General features: G+C 40.1%; 1 protein-coding gene across 5 annotated transcripts in view; it reads left to right on the forward strand.

Annotated features, from left to right (window-relative positions):
- Positions 1-22,054, forward strand: part of grik2 (glutamate receptor, ionotropic, kainate 2) — a 309,207-nt gene that overhangs the window by 249,646 nt on the left and 37,507 nt on the right. For all 5 annotated transcript variants that reach the window (XR_011644593.1, XM_034101861.2, XM_034101862.1 and 2 more), the window contains one exon: positions 15,670-15,895. Coding sequence is in view for 4 of the 5 variants with exons in the window: in XM_034101861.2 (XP_033957752.1) it covers positions 15,670-15,895 (226 nt within the window). In the remaining variant the exon portion in view is untranslated. The remainder of the gene's footprint in view (positions 1-15,669; positions 15,896-22,054) is intronic.

A 22,054-nucleotide genomic window follows, 5' to 3' on the forward strand; every position in this document is an offset into this window, starting at 1 on the left:
AAGTACCGGTCAAAGGTCTTCTTTGTTATTTATTGAGCTTTAAAACAAATGAATAACGACTCTATATAATATAATAATAAAATACACGGAGCCTCTCTTTTTCCTCCCTCTCTTCGGACAGCGTCAGTGTCTGTCTCATGCAGCAGCTGATCCAGTAATGAGTGACCCGGCCGACAGTAAAAATAAACATATTTATAACTAGTTTAGGGAGTTTGAGAGGTAATTAAAATAGATAAGGGTGATGATCTGACTTGAAGTGTGTGTTTTGCTGCAGCGGGAGGAGCTGCAGGTGAGCAGAGCTGCGTGTCCGTCCTGTCAGATTATACTTCACTCGCGAGAGAAAGATAAATAATCTGAATTCAGGGTGCAGTTTACTTTGACGCGGGGTGAGCAGCAGAGGTGGGGAGAGGCGGGGCTATTGCCTCATCATTATTGCTGTAGATGTTGCACAAACAACTGTAGCATGGTCAATAGCGTCCGGAGCACGATAGCAACTCTGCGATCCGCCATTGTTGTTGTTGTTGGTGGCGAAACACTTCAGCAATGGCGCGGGGTAAGCGGAGGTGAGCAGAAGAGGTGGGGAGAGGCGGGGCTATTGCGCAATCACTATCAGTGATCTGAAAATGTTCGGATAGGGCGTACACACGGAGCCGTTTGACCCCCCAGAGAGTTGCGTATGCCTTTCTATCCATCTTGGGACCCGTTATCGTTTCCTCAGTCGTTTAGTGCCGTATTCGGTCGTCCTCGTGTGGCCGAACGGTCTATATGACACTAAACAGTAACGCAAACGACCGAATTCGTCCTCGTGTGGCCGCAGCCTCAAACGGTTTGGTCATCTATGTAAACAAATATTTCAATCTATTTAATATAGTTGTAAAAAATAAGTTAAGAAATCATTCCAATGTGTACTATAGGTCAGTAAAAAATAAAAAAAACTGTTTAAAAGGGGAGTGATTAGTAAAATATGCATAAATAACAAGAAAGAATGCAGAGTAGGTAAGATAAAGATAGGAGAGAGGAGTATATCAATGATGTGTTATTGGTTGTGAGCATATTCTAATGTTTTTTTGATTATTGAAATATATACAGTTCTGTTTCATATGAGTGTTGAGAGCTGTATCCCAGAGGGACTGCGGATAGAAAGTAGCTCAAAGCTAAATCCGGTATATTTACACTTGAAATATTTATTGTTTTAAGTGTTCATTAATGTGCAATGTCCCTGCCAAATAAACGATTACATAAATAGTTTTGCCCTCAAAGTGCACCAGATTGCTGCATTTACTGTAACCTCAATTTAAAGAAAACTAATTTCCCGGGGGTGCATGACCCCGGACCCCCCTATACGATGTGAGGTCCACCCTAAAAATAAAACAGGTTCAAATGGATAGGATACTCGATAAGTTTGCACACTCACACTTGGTATTTTGAACACCATAGTCCCTATATGTTTGTAGAAAGGCAGGAAATGGTGAAAAGGAATCTAACTTCGATACAACCAATGTTAATATCTAGGCCGTCTCCGATACCGAGTTCCGGTGCTGATAAGGCTCCGGAAAACGGCCGTCCAATCTTTTTAGGACTAAACCCCCCAGAATCTACACGCAAGATCACCGTAATCTTCTTAGGGGGGCGTTTACAGTGCACTTCAGCCTCGGATGTCCGACCGCCAGGATAGCAAAACGGAGTGTATAGTGTAGTAGGTGTTGGTGGGCTGGTAGAACCCCAGAGCAGTATCTAAACTGCCCTTGAAGGAGAAACCCTGTGTCGTTGGGAGACCCCCTGGTAATTAGGGCAGCTTCAGGACCCACAATCCCTAACCCCCAATGTTGATCCCCAGTTATACCAATCAAAACAATGCAAATGTAATATCAAACATTAATATCACATCAGTAGAGCATATGTCATATTTCAACATGAATCAAAACCACATTAACCAACACACTAACCAATGTGAAACTATAGTTTAACCTTAGCAGGGTTTCTATTCTCCTTAAACAATTTCAAATCCAAATGATCAACTACTATCAGCCTTTTTCAAGGAAGGGTGTGCTTACCTCACTCTAAGCCCAAACAGATACCTTCGGAGAACACGAGAGAGACCAGGAATTGGGTGGAAATGTACAAAGTACAAACCGGTTTTAGTAAGGTTTTAACTCAAATAGAGGATTTACAAGAATCCAAAAAAATAACCAAAACACAAAGTCAAAATACAAAAGCAACAGGTTCACAAGTTAAATGTCCTTAAGCCATCTCGTTTCTTCTTCTCCATCCTTCTTTATAGTCTTCTTCCTCCTCCCTCTCTTCATCATGGGTCACAAATGTTCGACTTTTAATTATTGAACGTTAAAAAATGTAAGGTTTAAAAATAAAACAAATAAAGACTTATAGTAATGATATGTCATTTTAACGTGAGGGAATATGAACATTTTTCATGAAAGCAGAACACATTGCCAATGTCATGTTTAGAATCAAGTTTTTTCTTTAAACATTTCAATTTCAAATATGCAACCTTTATACTTTAATCCGTTAACAGAGACTTCATTTATTAACAGAGGCAACAGGGACAGCTTGTCTCTAAGATTCGCTGGCCCAGGAAGTTTGATTGGAATCTTTGCGTAGGCCGCCTGCATCCTGTGCTTATTGTTGTCCTCAACCGTCGTAACCTGTAAATAATAATAAAAACCCTTGATTTATAACTTAACATCTCTGTCTCCTATGGATCTGAGTATATTATAAAGAATAGCCAGCTCATTGAAGCATTATAGCACAGGCCTTTGTCAGATGGTATATTACGCTGTTTTTTTTCTCCTTCTAAATGGCGCATTTCCACTGCAGCGGGGTAGCCCCGTTTAAGCGTCCCGAAGCGTCCTCGCTCAGGCCTCGGGCTGCCTCGCTGGCCGTCCGAGGCCGTGGCGCATTTCCATTACAGTTTAGGACCTGGGGTAGCAGCGCAGTGTAGGCGGGGCGATCGGCTTTGTTGTTCCGTCGAGCTCCCGCTGGATTTTAAAATCCCCAATGAGATGTAGGAACGTCGTCACCTCCTCGGTCGACCACGGTATGCTTTTCTTTGACGTTGCCATTTTTGTAGCTCCTCATGCTGTGTATCAAAATGCTGCACGCTTGCTTCTAGATATGCGACGCTAGGGATGATATTGCGCGCGATCTTGTGATGATTCTCTCCGACCAATCAGCAGTCGAGAGTGTTGACGTCACTAGTTCAGCCCTGGCCTGATAGAACCACGATTTTATGGGGCCGGAAAAAGAGGTAAAAAGTACCCGCTAGCCGGTTCTAGGCTATATGGAAAGGCCACCAAAAACTGGCCTGGCCGCTTGAGGACGATTTAAGGACGCTTAAACGGGGTGCGCCATAATAGTTCTCTCTTTTTTCACCATACGTGTGTTTGCATCCCTGATATCTGTAGAGTATCTCTTTCAAATAAACAATACGAACATACAGAATTGAAGTCATTATACTATAAAGCAGGGGTCAGCAACAGGCGGACCGCGGTCCGGATCCGGACCCAGACTCCGACCTATACGGACCCGGAGCTATAATCAATACATTAATAGGGGATTTTTCGGCGCCTCCCGCTTTTTTAACGCTGATTTGGGTGACTTGTGTAATTCGTTGAGAACCGAAGAGTTTTCGTTTTGGGGGTGGGGGGGAGGGAGTCCGTCTGTCAGTCCGACTGACGGACAACTTCTCACTTCACAAAAGAAGAAGAAATCTAGACCGCAAAAATAATTAAACAAGCGAGTACCTGTTTTTCCTGGCCAAGGACAGGTTCCTTGAACACAACACGAGCGTAACGTGTCTTCCGTGTATTCACGTGGTTTATGTCTCGTCTGAAAGGAGTGCTGAGCACCGGAACGCCGCTCCAGCCCTTAAAATATTGCATATAAGGATAATAATCCATAAGGAGCCGTACACATGCCGCAGTGTTTGCGTGGCTGTGTCTTTAGTTGTAAACACAGTGGCGATCTGTTGTTATTAGCATCTGGTTAGCTAGCTATGCTAACGAATTTAAAGAGCTTTTCTACAACCAGGTGGAAGAGAGCTATCTTGAGAGGCTCAAATAACCTCAGCTCAGTGAGGTTAAGGCACACCTTGATATGATCATTATAGTTATTAATGAGACTAAATGAAAAACTGGTATAAAATACTATATGACAGTAACAAAAAAGTTGTTAAAAATAACAAGAATAGAGTTTAAAAGGGGAGTGATTTGTAAAATATCCAAAAAGAAAAATATGCTTACAGTTCTGTTTCATATGGATGTTGAGAGATGTATCCATAGATCTCTTAATGTTGCTCTCAAAGTGTACCAGATTGATGCTTTTAACTTCAATATTTTAAGCAAAGGTTGAGTTCAATAATTTGTACGACCCTCGGAGGATGTTGTAAAAATTGAAAGGAAAAAGGTTCCCCACCCCTGCTGTAAATAATAATAAAAACCCTTGATTTTTAACTTAAAGGTGGGGTAGGTAAGTTTCAGAAACCGCGCGAGATACACTTTTTGTTATATTCCATGGAATGCTCTTAACATCCCGATAGCAATGAATAGCTTAAGTGCTTTGACAAAAAATCCATAAAAAAATGTCATCTGTAGAAGCCGTAATACTGTAAAAAGTACAACTTGACTCCATGTCAGCCCAGATTTACAAACTCCTGGCAGGAAAAGCTCAAGCTCAATTCTCACACTGAATTTAAAAAAAGTGAGTGGGGGACTGCAATATAAGAGGGAAAGAAAGAGAAACTGTTAAATTGTTATGATGTGTAAAGACTGATATTGTTCTATAATCGGCTGAAACTGTTAAGTCATGATGTGAAACGGTTAACAAAGAAAAAGGGACACTCAAGCTGCTGCTACACTTTATTTGATTTATCTAAAATTAAGCACTTTTAAGATGCACATATTTTCAAAAGCTATTTTATTTATTTTCTCTATTTTATTTGTAAATGCAGCCCGAGAGGAACATTACACATATCCACAGTATTTAATGTTAATTGACAATAAATATTGTTGTTTTTGAATTGTACTTTCTTTATTTGATTGGCAGTCAGTTGTTGATTATGCAGACGTTGATAAAGCTACAGGTCACTTCAATATATATCACACTAATTCATGAAGCAAGTTAGACATTTTGATGTTCCGGACCTTTGCATGGGGACATTTTCTCTAACTGGACCTCGTTGAATTTTAGTTGAAGACCCCTGCTATAAAGGCTGACCTACAACTAACAGAAAGTAAACATAAGATACTATTTACAGTACGTGTGTAGAGTAATTGCTTATTAATGTAAGAAGTACGGATAAATGAATAAGTGTGTTGAAAGTTGAACAGGTGGAGTCCGGTTAAGCAAAAGGCAACTTAAGAATGATGACTTCCTGTATAAGTCTGCGTGACAGCGGAGTTACGTTGAGTTCTGTATTAATCCAGCCCTGTTTGAAAACGTCCCGGCCTTAGATCTCTTTGATTAGAGTTTCATTTATTATGTTTTCTCTCTTGCAATCCATCCATGGCACTCGGACAGCTTTGAGATGTAGCTTTTCTTCACACCTCGTTTTCATCCATCTGTGCAGTAGGCACCATGCGGTCGCAGGTACTGTTCACACACAGGGACACGCCTGTGATTAATATGTTTGAGTGTGTTCCATCTCAACTGAAACACACTCCAGCGATTCATTAGAAAAGTGCTGCGGTGAGAGTTGCACAGTCTCTTTATCATTTCACGACACCAATGAATGAAAACAACAGTTGGTGTAAGACGCAGCATATGTGCTTGTTAATCATCCTCCCCATCCTGAGGTCCCTCTGCAGCCATAACTTACTGTCGGTCCAAACCATGTGTGCATTATGGGATAGGTTGGTATCCAAACACGGGTGATACCTGCTTTTCTTTCTTAGTGTCAAGTTGGAGAAATGACAAAATAGCATATACTTCTTATACTCTTAACTTAATTGCATGACAGTGTCTACAAATACATGCTGTGATAAATAACTTCTCACCAACGATAGAAAAACAAAACCACCTTTCTCTAGAATGTCACACGTTCACAGGTGTAATGTTGATGAAAGAAAAAGTTGTTGGCAGAGTGGCTCCATATCTGTCCTTTCATTTATCTCAGGTGGCCGACATTCATCGACATCACACCTTAACTAAAATGCTTCCAAGCCAAACACCTTTTTTCAAAAAGCTTTGGTTTTAAATCTCACTTCATATCATACCTCCCGAGCGTGTTGTGAATATTTGTTACCAATGGTTGTGAAAAGCGAAGAGAATGTTGTGAAGGGAACCGAACATCATTAAAGCTTTGGTTCTAATACATTTAAAATAAATCTATTTTTACATTTACCTCCAGTGGTATATAACCATGCAGATGTGCGAGAGTGTCTGTTTCTGATGGATGTTTTGAAACCAGAACACAATGGGAAGTTTCTGCGTAGGACTGCATTATGCACCAGAATATTATATTATTATAATAGTAGGCTTCCTACCCACCATTGTCTGTCTCACACACGCAGTGTCTTGGTCATGTTTCCTCTCTCCATTCCCCTGCCGCCGTCCCTCAGATGCGCAGGCTGCATCTTCACAGCAGTAAATGCTATTTTCAAATAAAAAATGGTTCTACTGCTCATACTTTAGCTGAGATGGTTCTCAGTTTCATTCTGGAAATCATTAGAACTCTCAATAAACAACTGTGTGTTTTGCTCTCTTTATACAAAGAGATATTGCACACCTTGCAGCCAACCCTAATCTAAACTTCTCAATGGTAACAGTATATAGTGAGTAAGACTTACCAATATACTAAAGGGTATACAGTACGCAAACTGAGTAAACTTAGTTAAGGCAAGTTTATTTATATAGCACTTTTCAACACAAGGCAATTCAAAGTGCTTTACAAAAAATGAAAGACATTAAGAAAATGGCATTTAAAATCAGTCATTAAAAAGAAAGCACATACTTCCACAAAAAGCTGTACTGTACTACCTGTAAGCGAGTTAGCTTTATGCGTTGTGTTATTTTAAGCGTCTTTGGGTACTATAAAAGCGCTATATAAATCCAATTTATTATTATTATTATTATTTTGAAGGTGCAATGTGTACGATATTCCAGAGTTTAAACTTAAGGCATTAAAGAAATGCTTTTCATGGGCTTTGAGTTGTTGGTAGCTCTGGAAATAATAAAGCTACAGTTCACAGTTAGCTCAAGTTTTGCGACAGCAACTATGGTCTAACCCCCGGGAACAGCCATCTCAGGGTTTCCCACACATAGACTTTACTTGTGCGGGCCGCCCAGGTATATTAACGTCCGCCGAAGTATATTTCGCGACCCATTTAGGTTTAATCTTTTTGTATCCGTCCGCGAGCACAACGCCATCTGCGATCGATTAACTAACCCTCCCGTACCTGTCGCTCTGCTATCGCGTGAAGCATTTGCTTTATGCGCTCCGCAGTAACTCCGCTGCGAGGCTCCGGCGAACAGTTCATGAGCGTGCTGCGTGCTCCACTAGACATGTTATCTTGATGCATCACTCAACAACTTTCATATGTTTTAGCAGCGCCCCGCCTCCAACGTTGTATTTAGTTCTCTTTATACATCCATGGTTAGACCCAGCGTCCTAAAGAGAATACGTATGAATATTCCAAAACTTAGAATACATTCAATATGCCAAACTATAACAATACAATTTAAACATACTCATTATAGTATCCTTTTTTGGTAACTGATGATACACTAGGCAAGGCAAGGCAAGTTTATTTATATAGCACCTTTCAACACAAGGTGCTTTACAAAAATGAAAGACATTCAGACAAAGGCATTTAAAAATAATAAAGGAAAAATAGTGCCCCATATTTATTTGTAGCAGGCTGCTCAGCACTACACCTTTAACTGCATGCATCATAGTGGACTATAACTAGAAATGTTGCCAAGTAACAACTAAAGCAGGTAGCTGTTTTCATACATCAATGCATGACGGAGCTGAAGCCCCACTGTGTGAGGATAATGTACATGCACCAGCCAATCAGGAACAGCTTCTCTGTTTGGTTGTTCCAAAAACCACAAGATGATGTGTCCACACATAACAATTACTATTCACAGCCAGGAAAACAAGACCATATACTTAATGTTTTTCTAATGATTGCCTTCTGCTGCAAAATACCGGTGTAATGGTGGATAATTATGGAGATTGTGCGCGGGATAGTCTCTGAAGCATTGAGGCTTGTCACTCGTCTCGAACAGGGACATTCGCTATGGACTGTCGCTACAATAACACTGAATAATTTAATAAGCAAACACACACCACTGCTGTGTCTTGCTTGTTAGCTAATACAATCACTTCTTACAAAAGAGGTTGCTGTTTCTTCACCTTCTGTGTATACTGTGGGGATATTTTGCTGCAGACACAGTAGTCCCTCACATGGCCGTCGCACTGAGCTGCATGTCCCCAGGCTGTACAAGCATCAATTGTTTTGCATTAGCCATGGGACAAATGGGGGGAACACCACCAGCATGGTGATTAAATCACACACATAAAGCTTATTGGGATGATGTGCTTGATACGTGAGAGAGCAGGGGGGGGGAGGGAAATAATCATTTATTTCTGACTTGCTCGAGCTCATGGCTGTATGATGCCAAGATGTTATGATCCATCCATAAATAATAATACTAAAATGTGCATTTATATGAGTTAACGCTTAATCCAAGTCAGTCTCCTTTCATGGCAGTTATCCCAGATGGGACTGTTGGTATTTTAATTGTCTGTAAATTCCCATTTCACAGGGTTCTTACGGTCGTTGAACACCTGGAAAAGTCATGGAAATTCAAAATGCTAATTCCAGGCCCTGGAAAAGTTCTGGAAAACAATATTTTTCCCAAAGTTTTGAAAAGTCATGGAAATGTAACTAAAGTTGCATCAAATATAATTTATATTTTATCTAATCGCCGAAATAGTAATACTATAATGATAATAAATACTGTATGTAATGAAACGTAAAATGGCATTTAACTGACGAGGTATTTTGCTGGTGAGAGATTTGAGTTGCTTTAGTCTGTAGAAGCTAGTAAGCCTATTTGATTTGTTTTAGAGGCACAACATGTTTCATATGCAGACCTTATTTTCCTGTTCCATGTTCAAATAAACCATTTTCAGTGGTACCGCTGAGAAAGAGTCATGTTTTTGGTCATGGAAAATAAAGGTCATGGAGAAGTCATTGAAAATCATTGGTGAAAAAGTGTATGAACCCTGTTTTTAACTCGGTAACAAATGAGTCGGTGTTTGTGTCATCGAGGCAGAATTGGCTCCTTAGAGACACATACTGTACAGGAAATTGTATAGCTGTGTGTCAAGTGTAACATGCAGACACACAACTTTACAGATTTGTATTCAAGATCAAATGAAGGATTGAAGATGGGTGTGGTAAAAGCAACGGCGCCCAAAGTAGTTGGCATTGCAGCTCATGTGCACCAGGCCCCCAGGAAGCACATGTTAGTAGTGGCCAAACAGAGGCACTACAACTTCCGTATCAGTCCGTTATATAGCACTTTACCCGGTTTTTAAAGGCCCGGACACACCGGGCCACTTTCGGCCGTCGATAGATGACTGGCCGTCGATGAGCGTCCTGTCGCCCTACTCTGATTGGTGTGTCCAGCACCGTCGTGTCTTTTCGGCCAACAAAAGGCTGTCAGCAAAATAAATCAGTCTGATTGGCTGTTCAGCTTAGCGAATCAGTGCATGAGAAGCGAAACGGAAGTGAAGAAGGCACACACAGACGGCTATTATTTTTCATTGTCCAGCACCGCACTAAACATGTTTTCGATAAGTCATTATGTGAAACAGTCTGTGATGGACGAGAGTGAAAATGGAACGCACACTATTTGTTGTTTGTTTTTATATCACAAACTGTTCTTCTCTCGGTTATCACGCAGTCTGTCTTCCGGTTGCCTCTTTTGAAAGATGAATACACACTACCGCCACCTGCTGGTAAGGAGAGGTATTGCCACTCACGCATGCGCAGTGCGTACGTGCTACTTGGCCGTCGGCTGAAGTCTTTGCGGTGTGTTCCAGTGCGACTGTTGGCCAAGGAGACGTGAGGCGACACAACAATCGGGTCCGTCGGGAAGTGTTCGTTGGTGTCAGTTTGGTGTGTCAGGGCCTTTAGACTCCTCATAGTGCTTTGTACACATACAAATCATAAATCACCCATTCCCACACATTTATACAGAGTCATGCAAGTTGCCACCTGCTCAAGTAAGCTAACATTCACATACATTCACACACTATTGACCATGCCATAGGAAGCAATTTAGGGTTAAGTATTTTGTCCAAGGACACGTCGACACGTTGACTAAAAGGATAGCCATCAATTTAGTAATTGGCACTTTTTTTCAGAGAAATTAGTCAGTGTATCACTGCCTCTCTTTAGCCTAGCTAGCTGCCATTGCTGTTGTGAAGAAGCTAGCCAGAGGTGTATACTGGAACTGTACCAATGAAACCATTTAACCAATGAAAATGCATCGGAGCTTCTGCTGATCAACATGAACCGCAAATCTGAAAAGAAGTAATTTACCCATTTGAACCTGGCTGACCATATTTACCTCATAAATCTACTCCCTATTGTTGCATTACTGTTATCCGCGAAGGATAAAAGTGCATAAATGGAAAAATAGGAACGATATAAAAGATTTCAATTTTCAGCTGTTTTATTATTGATTATGCCATTGGCTATGTTTGTTTCGAACCAATTATTGTTTGCTACCGAGAGGGAGAGAATAAATGTTGATTTGCCCTTTTTAGATAGCAGGGATATATTACCCCTTTTATTATTGGTAATGATGTTTTTAAAAAATATAATATCCCGTGGATGTAGAGAAAGATTGTGCTGTATAACCTCTAATGAATCTGTTTAACACTGGTTTTCAAAAAATGTAAAAGTGTTATTTATGAATATATAATAACAAGCCACGTAACTTTTTTGGAAAAGCAATCATGATAACCAGTACTAGACTATCATATACATATTTAATATAGTCAATATCTTTTTTATTCATTCAAGTTTTTTCTTTAATAATACATTTTATTTTTAAAAGTGCAACAAATAGTGGTGTTTCTTTCATAGATCTATTGTGTTCAAAGTATTATAAACAGATTGTGTAAAATATGGTGTAAGAGAATATTTGATAAAAGCAAAGACGTTTTTATGCTGACAATAACATAGCAACACTCTGCTCTCTGGATCCTTTGATTACGGCCCTTTGAACAAATATGCAAAACACTTTGGCAAGCAGCGGCTCCCCGTGTTGACAAGGACCAACATAGTGTGTGTCTGATGGCAATTCAAATTCACACACACACAAACAAACGTTACCCCTATGTGCATAAATGTGTAAGTATGATCAAATGTATGATACAATTTAAATGTAAACACATCAGTTAAGACAAAACCATCTTTAATCTCATAAATCCAACACGTATTGGTAAATATATGCAATACCAAACACCACTAATTACTGTACAACTTTTCAAGAACCTCTTTAAGCCTTACAAATTAGACCAATACTCATTAACATAAGATATTAAACTGAATAAAAAAGCCCTGAACTTGGTTCATTTCATGATGTCATTGATGACCTTTGAAAGCAGAAATACAAATATGTTAGTGTTAATGAAATACGTTTGAATTAGATCACAAAAATATGAATTAAAAATATTTTAAAGAAAAATAAGGTGTTTCCAGATTAAAATATAACAGTAAACAGGCTAAACAAACAATAGATGGGATGATGATGGGATTGAAGTTATAGTAGACCTGATCAGCTGTGAATTGGTGTAATAATAAGACAGGTTTTCTCTTTTCTAAATTCTGCACACAATGAATACTTAACCCTACAAAGCTCGTAAAACAATACACATCTTTTTCAGTAATTAAAGAGCATCCAAACTCAGAAACAAACGGCCCATATGAGATATCGGTCCTGCATCTCCCTTAATGCTAACTCAGCATTCACAGAACTGTGTGATATTGCTATGCTGTGAGGTGGAAGGCAACAGGCAATGCAATAAATTAGGACCAGAAGTTAACATGATGCCATCTATGTGCACAACCATTTTATTCAACTAAGTTTAGAAGTAGATTTAATGGTAATTTACCGATGAAAAACGTCATATACAATTTTTTTTATTCCTAAATGGAGCAGTGATTTTGTTCGAATGTAAACACTTTTTTTATTGGCACTGTGTTTCCTACATTTGGCTATTTTGGGTTCATAATTACAAGAAAAAACCATGATGGAAAGAAAATGTGTGTTTTAGTTATTCAACATGTCGTGTCTACACTTTCAGGCTTGTATTTAAAGAACTAATGCAGTAGCCCACTCTTCTTGATGAATATCATACAGTAAATATAGCCCTGCATCTCTAACAACATTAACATGTTGAATGAGTCTGCCCTCTTTAAGTCTGCTATTTGATTTAAAAGAAGCGAGATGATTAGTGTGCACTTTTGTTTATTGCTCCCGGGGGTCCCGGAGCCCAGCTTTAGTTTGATTTGTTCTTTTGTTGACTCTGCACTGTTGCTCAGAAAGTGGGCTCCTGAGTTACTGTAAGCTGTTACGTGATGTTTCAGGACTTGCTGACCCAAACCCACTCCCCCCTTTACTCACACAGCTCAGAGAAGTGAAGCAAATTGAACAATTAATGTCTAGCTTACAGTTGAGCTGCATGTTCTGTGGATGGATGGTAGAGCGGTCTGAAAGGGCATGCAGGATATTTCTCTGAATCGGGAGTATGTTTTTTCCAGGAACGTAAATGTATGTTTTTCTGGATTAAATAGAAAGCTACAATAGTGCTGTGAACTGAAAGTGAATTCAACCAGTTTTTTTATAGAGCTAGCATTGGCAAATAGCAAGAGAACACTTCAAACCCATAGCAAGAAGAACCGTAAAAATTAAATAAATCAGTATTCCAGCTCAGACTTTCTTCGTCCCTGATTATGGTTACTATAATTAATTTTAGAACTTTACAACTCTTAAAGTCTGCATTCATAGCGTATTACCTCCGCCAAGCAATTGTATCACTTAAATTGACCAATGACACAACCCAGTCAGTCTCACGGCATTTCTTGTTATTGTCACGACATTTAATCTATTGATTCGTGTTCACCAACACCATTTTCCCCTTCTTCTTTTTTCGTGTCACACAGAACGGGTTTAAAAGCAATGTATTTCTATTGGTAGTATGTTTCGTGCCTGCACCACGTCTTTTTGTCCGGTCGGGTCTTGGAAGACCGGAGGCTGTGGGGTTCATAAAAACATGTTCTTACTCAATATCAAGCCACGATTATTGTTTTTATTTTTAATTCTATAATGTCTGACTTATTTTGCCGTCCATGAGGAAAAGAAATGCGGCTCAGAGGCTCAGAATACTGAAATATGTATTTTTTAAATTTTTTTTTCCTTCTAATTTGTTATTCTTTTCTAAATAACACACTGTTATTCACTCAACAATAACACACAATTATCCTTGTTAAAAAATATACTATCAACAAAATTACGTTGCCAGGCAACAGCTTCAGGTGAAAACAGTATTTCCTGTCTCGAAGTTTTCATAGTAAAACCGAAAGTATTCCTCTCACTGTCAACTCAAAACATCAGTTTATCCTTGTTAATTACACAATATTGATTGGTTTAAATGGTGTACAATGCTTTTGTGTTTTTCCCCTTCGATTCGGAGAAAAAATAGTTTTTTCGGAGTTTAGGATGGCCGAAGACACTACACTACCCATAATCCTCAGCTATCGTTTGGGACTACAGTCCCTTTGCTTGACAAACCCCGTGATTAATCATCAAGCTCTGTGATTGGATGTTGGATTTGCAGTGCGCCAAGGTTACGCCGAGCGTCAGACAGCACTTTGAAATGGAATGAAACCACGGCAGACTATCCAAAATAGGTCTCGAACAGGTCCACCCCAACCCCCCAACTATATTTCTATCATTGGCCTTCTACTTTCCCCCTATTTTGTATGTACTCTTAATATTATAAATAAATAATTACGGTAGAAGTGTAATATTGAATGCAGCCGAACCGTGTATTACAATGCCATTATGTGATGACTTTCAAAGAGAAAAGCAAGCACACTCGGATTAAAGTATTTTAATTGTTTCGGATTTCATATTGCATAAACGCTCCGCTCTGCATCAGCCAAACGACTCGCTGCGAGGGGGACCCAAGTTCCCATCAGCAGAAACACGTGGGTTTGCTATCCTGGCTCCAAGATGGTGGAATGATGTCAATGCTGTCCCCATTGACATCAGGACGGCAGAAAGCTTACACACCTTCCGGCGCAGACTGAAAACTCATCTCTTTCGACTCCACCTCGAGCGATAGAATGACTAACAGAGCACTTATATACTAATAAAGGACTGGCTTATCTAAAGCCAGTTGAGTAGCACTTGAAATGTTTGGCTCTATGAAACCTGATGTACTTATATGATTCTGTTTTCTTCAAGGTTGTGTCTTCCTGGTCGAATGTACTTATTGTAAGTCGCTTTGGATAAAAGCGTCAGCTAAATGCAATGTAATGTAATACATGTGTAAAATCTACAGGGTGAAAGCATGCTTACCTTCAGCCACTTCAATTTGATGACAAGGTAAACCAGCAGAAATGAGAAATTGTGTAAGGAGAGGACAGGACATACAAACACTGAGTACTTTTTTTGTTATTGCTAGAATATTCTGATCAATTAAAAAGGATGTAGCGCATTCTGAAATGCTATGGATGGATTTTCTTGGACTTGTTTACTATTTTGGTCTGACGGCTATTCCTCGTGTGTACTCGTTGCGTTTTGAAAGATCTCTTGTGAGTGCAATCAGCTCTGGGAGCCCTCCTCGGCTCGGTGCCTGACTGGAGTGTAGGTGGTAATCTGGCTCTCCGTGTATTCACAGCCACTGCTCGCGCCTTATCAGCAGTCTAAAGCTTGCATGCTCAATCGCCTGATTTGTCAAGGGTGACTCCAAAAGATTCTGATAGGCACTCCGCAAATCACCCAGTTGATCTAAAATATCGACCAGCCACAAAAAGTCATTACACACAATAATGGCGGGCAGCACCTTGAAGATGTGACTTAATTAGGTTTCAAATGGCTTAAAAAATGCCTTCAAATCTGCTCCCCTGGAGAGTAATGCGCTCTTGGATTTTTCTCTGTGATTACAGGTGTAGAAAGTGAAGCACAAGGCTGCTGACAACACCGCTGCTGACCCTAACTATAGGTGATAGCAGCAGCACAGACAGAGAGATGAACGGTCATACAGAAAACACACAACCTATTTCTATATTCCCCTCACCCATTGTAATGACTGAGGCAGACAGAAGGCAGAGAGCTCTGCTGTAGCATATGACGTGTTTTCCTAATGAAATTTGGAAAAATGATTGAAATGCAAATGGTTTTGATAGAGCTGCATACATTTGCAGTATGTAAATGAGTGCTTCGCCTGCTTTTAAAATCGCTCTGAACATAATAACTGCAGAGGCAAAAATAATTCTTCATTAACCTCCAGCATAGAACTTTACATTTATGGAAACTCAGTATATCTTTTACAATGAATACAAATGTGACGATGATCTTAGGGTTTATTTATTTATTCACAATGCCATTGTCTCCCCACAGAAAACCAAGATCTCCACGTATGATAAGATGTGGGAGTTCATGAGCAGTCGGAGGCACTCGGTGATGGTGAAGGACATCGAGGAGGGCATCCACCGTGTGCTCACCTCGGACTACGCGTTCCTCATGGAGTCCACCACCATAGAGTTTGCCACCCAGCGCAATTGCAACCTCACTCAGATTGGAGGCCTCATTGACTCCAAAGCCTACGGGGTGGGCACCCCAATGGGTACGTATGCTGCAGTTATGACATGTTTTCCTGAAGCTAAAGCTAATGCCTGTAACAGACCCTACATATGCATTAACCTATCATCAGTTATGCGTTGTAATGAGATGTTGCAGGCAACAGCAGGATGTCCTTTTTGAATTGTGATTCCTTTGGGTCCTTTATATATCCGTAGTAGCCAAGTTGACCCACTGGCTGCTATGTGAATGCATTATGTTGCTCTGAGTGTGTACAATCTCATGAGTTTGCATATGCCATATGTTTTCATGTGTTTTTGCATAATGATTCTCTTGTTTAAAAAAATCAAGTGCATCAGTATCTTATTAGATATAAATCAACTATTTTCAAGCTTAAAAGCATTAATGCATTGCATACATAACAGTCAACACATATCATCATGAACTGACTATACAGCAATTTATTTAATTTCAAGATTTGAAATGCAAGGATTTATGAAATGTGGTTCCGATCAAAGGGGATATACTGTAAATATTTGTATGTATGGTTGGACGCACGGATGGATCTTATTAAATAGGGAAATAGATCTGATCTAATCTAAACCGAGAACATGTATCAATTGGATGTGTGAACATTATTTTCCATTTCACATTTTTGACTTCATGTGGCCTGCTTGTCAGATGTAAAGACTGTCTAGCTAATGCTGATGTTGAAAATAGAGCTGTTGTACACTGTATTATCAAAGAGCCTGTTCTACCAAAATATTCTCAAATGTAAAAAAAATGTTTTCGATGAAGTCAAGGAAGCCTATATTACATTTGTGACAGTTAAATTGAGCTTCAAAAACCTTGACTAAAGTTTATGGGTTATGGTTTCACTTGATGTGTTTCTTTTTTAACCACAACCCTGGATAGAGTGGCGAAGTCCCTCCCCTTATCTGGTCTTGCACAACAACACACGTCACCAAGATGGCCGTCACTACTGTCTTGCTAAACAAGGGATTGACTACCCTCACTATCACCACAATGAAGCACGTCCAGAAGAATGTCATGCAAAGCTGCCTGCCTTCCTTTGATTCTCTCTGAACTGCCTGGTCTTTTTAATGTTTAATGTCAGCCATTTGTGCAGAATCAGATAGCATGAAGTAGAAAAGATCGCCGATGCTAATGTTGCGTTAGCGTTAGCATTTCTCCCCCGGGCTTAAATGGTGTATTATAGAATGATCACACCGGTGTGACAGTACTCTTCAAAGGGTTCACGAAATGTGACTACTACTCTTACTGTTTAACATTTTGAGTTACTTAATGTTACTTCATATTAAGGCTAATAAAAATGACAAGGCTAATGCTGCGTTCACACCGGACGCGATGCGAATATTCGCTTCGCTGTAATCGCTCCTATCGCATCGCTCTTGTCTAATGGTGCGTTCACACCGGACGCGATGTGAATATTCGTTTCGCTCTAATCGCTCGAGTTTCACCGCGGCTGCCAGCTGTGTTTACTCGCATCATTCAAACAAGACGCGCTGGCTCGGGAGCTACAACTACAACAAAATGAACATATTTTACCGTGATTAAATTGTAATACACGTTTCTAAATGATGCCGAAGTAACAACATACTGATACCGGTTAGTAAAAACCATGAATTAATGCTTGACAAGTCTGCAGACAAGACGGCAGGCGAAACACCTTTTAAAATGCTTGTTTTCTGAATGGAGATTGGGTCGACCAGGCTAAGCTAACGTTGTATATGCTCATTCCACACTCATAACAACGGCCTACAGACATAAATAAACCAGCGACTGTATTCGCCATGACACAGACAGTCTGTGGTTTGTACTTGTTTAACTTTTGTCCAGTTTCTGAACAGATATGAGGAGCTGTGAGCTCTGTGTGCTAACTGCTAACAGCTGATGTTTTCTGATTGAACGTCAGTGACGGCAGGCTGAGATCCTCACCGCTGATTGGAACACGTCACGTGAATTTGACGTTCGAGTTGAAAAAATGTAACACTCGCGTTTGACGCGGCACCGTTCAATCGCCTCAATCGCGTGATTCGTGCCGCGTCCACCGCTTCATGCTCGCCGTCGGAGCGAATTTGCGTCTGTCCGCATCTCTGCATTGACTTTACATGTAATCGCGCCGCCCCCAAACATCGCATCGCGTCCGGTGTGAACGCAGCATAAGGCTGTAATGCTAACTAATGTGCTTGCTACTAGCTAGGTAGCTAACTTGATCCAGCCACTCCTGGTCCTTTCATCAGTCGGGAAGCGAAAGAACGAGCAAGACCCATTGCTGGTATAATAACAACCTGGTACTAAGCACACTGGCATCTTGTTAAAGTTATCTTAGCTATCTCTTATATTTAGCGGAGGAAAACAATTGTGACATCAGTTATGACATCACTTACGCGACTCTGGGATTTGTAGTCTTTCTAATTGCGTGTTTTTCATAGTCTTATATTTCAACAGTTTTACAACAATCTGACTTTTTTGACATTGAAATTATTTTTTAAGATTGACAAACATCATATGTGTAAGTCATGGCACAATTCAAACGGAATCGAAAAGATACGTTTTCTCTCTCCATTGACTTCAATACATAATTTTCCCGAAATAAGGTCCCATGGACCGGAAGTAGATTAGACTATTCTTTTATCAAGTACTATAGTAGCAATGTATAATGATGCAGTAATGTTGTAGTACCCTAGTTTGATGTCTATTAAGAAAAACGGTCATATTTATATAACATGTTTAACATTTCCTTGTTAACTAAAAGTTGTGAGAACTCTATTCTAGTATATTTTACACTGCATAACATCCCAGAGGGTAACCCGTGAGAAGGAGTATAAGCAGAGAAAATCTCTGGCTGACAGAACAGTGTTACATAAATACAGGCATGAATAGGAAGGTGGCACATTACACTGTGTGCGTTCAGAGGTGCAACATTTGATTGCGGGGCATAGTAGTAAATTGTCATAATCCGGTAATAAACCCAGTGAAAAGAAAAACTATCATTAAGTACCTGCAGAATTATAACTGGCAGACAACTTCACATGATGACCTCACGCAAAAGGCCGCTCGTAATCACATTCATTCACAGAGAGGGGATTTTAAAATAGTTATTATGGTGTTTATGCCCCTGCAAACAGGGCTTTTGAGCAATATGCTGTCTCATTAAATGTCAGTCTAATAAACCATAAGCTTGAAAAACTACTTGGAAAGACTATCATAAATGATGCTTCTAGTTTATTGAATACCTACTTCAAATACATTGGGAACATAGTACAGGAAATAAAGGATGAAGCCTCAGTTAAACTTGTGATCCTTATGCCAATACATAGTATTGATGATTTACAGAATTGCTGATATATGCTGTAACACCTGCAGCAAAAACATCTCAACACAGATGTTTGATTGTTGTGAACACCAGACATTTTACATTGTGCTTTTATCTGGTTGGCTCCAGCAAAAGTTTCTGTAGTTCTGTTTTTTCAGCACTATGTATCTCTTTCAATGTTTTCCAACTTTTTCAAAGGATAAGGCTTAAGTTACTTTTCATTATTCGTATTGTGAAGAGATCCCATGAAAGACCACAAACAACAATATTCAATACGTTTTTGAATCTCTCAATACCTCCTGACTTCTGTAACCTGTCTTTGGCTCTCAGCTCCAAGCCTTTGGTTCCTTCTGTTTACTTTTTTTATTTTTGTATTTAATGGTTTATTTAGCAGGGACAATGCACAGTAATGAACACTTAAAACATTCAAATGTGTCGAGCGTAACAGTGCCAGATTTAGCTTTGAGCTAATTTCCATCCGCAGTCCGGCCTCACATAAAACATTTAAGAAGTTTACATTTTACAAACATAGCAAAAACAAAATACATGATATGCAAAAGGTGCAAAAGAGCAATAGCAGCATACACAAGTATTTATGACATGGTAATACAACATAACAGCTACGACATATAAAGTGCAAGAGAGGATACAAGAGCTACCTAAAGTGCAAGAGGAGATAACCCTGTATTAAAGTGCATTTAGTTTGTTTCTCAACCATTCTTTGAGTTGACCTTTGAAGCTATTGAGAGTGGGACAATCCCACATCTCAGTTGGGAGGCTGTTCCACAATGAGCTGCCTTTAATGGTCCAGTGTCTTTTCTGTGGATGAATTCCCCTAAGGGAGGGGGGGCCAGTCCATGTAAACATTTATTAAAAAAGCACATATTCTTAAAGAAAATGGTCAAAGCTCAAGCAATTGTGTTTTTCAAGGATGTTACAGTGGTGGTATGAATGTGGCTTTCTGTCAAACACCTTGATAGCTCTCTTGTAGGGAGGCTGTGGCTCAGTGCGCTGATCGTGGAATCAGAGGATAGCAGTCAGCATGTCGTTGTGTCCCTGGTCAAAACACTTCACCCCAAATTGCTCCTGTGGGGATTGCCCACAGCTTTTTTATTCAGTTTAATATCTTATTTTGACGAGTATTGGTTTAATTTGTAAGGCTTAAAGAGGTTCTTGAAAAGTTGTGTAGAGTTGTAATGGGAGGCGTGTGGTGCAGTGGGTTGAGAGTTCGTGTTCGGATCAGGGGGTCACAGGTTCAAACCCCACTGCAGTCAGCATGTCGTTGTGTCCCTGGGACACTTCACCCCAAATCGCTCCTGTGGGGATTGTCCACAGTATTGAGTATTTAAGTTGCTTTGGATAAAAGCGTCTAACAAGTAACATGTAATGTAATGTCGTACAGCTGTTCTATCGGTTTCAGGTTTGCGGCACAAGCAAACGACCAGTTTGTGAAACAGTATTCAATGTGGGATAGAATCATACCGTGGAGGTATGACTTTGCAGCATTGACAGTTAAGAAGGGTATAATTTGTTAAAAATGTTGCAAGTTGAAATTAATGCTATTTGATACTTTCTTAATATGGTTTTTAAAAGTCAAGTTCGAGTCCAGTATGACTCCAAGATACTTGAACTGGGAGACTAGTTATATTTCTGCTCCTTTAAAAACATGTTGGATCCTTCGATTTTGACTGGTCGTTTACTGAACATCATGCATACTGTTTTTTTTACGTTTAACTGTAAGCACATGTTGTTCAGCCAGTGTTGAACCTTGTCCAAAGCATTAGAAACCAAATGCGATCATTTCAGTGTTTTTCCCGTGTATAAAGATGACCGCATCATCGGCATACATTTGCACATTCAACTCAGGACATACCAGAGGTTGCGCTAGACTTTTTCACTGCCCGTCATTTTGACGGACAGGATCGTAAAACTTCTGTCAAAATCCAGTATTACCCGTCGGCCTTTACACAACTCTGACGAGGGGGGGGGGGAAGCATGCTCGTGAACTGTCAACGGGGGGGGGGACAGTTCACATGCGCCGTGTTATGCATGGCTGCTGCACCTCGCGGGAGCGTGCACAGCGTAAAGCCAAATCTCACAGACATTTCAATGATCTGTACGGCACAGTTAGGTTTGGAAACGGTATAATTTCCTTTTTGGAGGGCATGCATAACACGGCATAACACCGGAGCCTCGCTGCGGGGAAACTTTGGCGCTGTTCCGAGTTTGTTCTAATCTGTCAAAATGACGGACTGCTTTCAGATTTGTCCGTCATTGTTAAAAAAAATCCGTCATAGACGGAAAATATTCGGTTAACGCGACCTCTGGGACATACATTAGGCAAGTCATTAATGTACAGAGAAAAAAGTAACGGTCCAAGAATGGAACCTTGTGGAACCCAAACAGAGTTGACAAGGTAGGGGGATTTGGCATCGTTGACCAAAACACACTGTTTTCTGTTCGATAAGTAAGACTTAAACAGAATTATCGAAACTGCCGAAAAATTGAAATGAGTCAGCTTTGTAAGGAGCACTTACAGGTCAACTTCGGAGGTCAACTGAGATCAAGGAAGACAGCACCTACAGGGCTCGTGTCCAACATACATTTAACCTTTTCCACAAAGACACAGTTAGCTGTCTCAGTGGAGTGGTGTGCACGAAAACCAAACTGCATTGGGTGGAGTGGAGCGAAACATTTGTCTAAATGTTTGGTGATTAGTTTTGACACCCATTCCTCAGCTATCTAAAGCCTCTTACACACCAAACTGACACCAAAGAACACGTCTCGACAGAACGTCGCCTCACTCTCCTGCGTCCTGGCCATGTTTAGCACTGGAACACAACGCAAAGACTTCAGCCCACGGCC

The sequence above is a fragment of the Pseudochaenichthys georgianus genome, chromosome 16, assembly GCF_902827115.2.
Source record: "Pseudochaenichthys georgianus chromosome 16, fPseGeo1.2, whole genome shotgun sequence".
NCBI lineage: Eukaryota > Metazoa > Chordata > Actinopteri > Perciformes > Channichthyidae > Pseudochaenichthys > Pseudochaenichthys georgianus.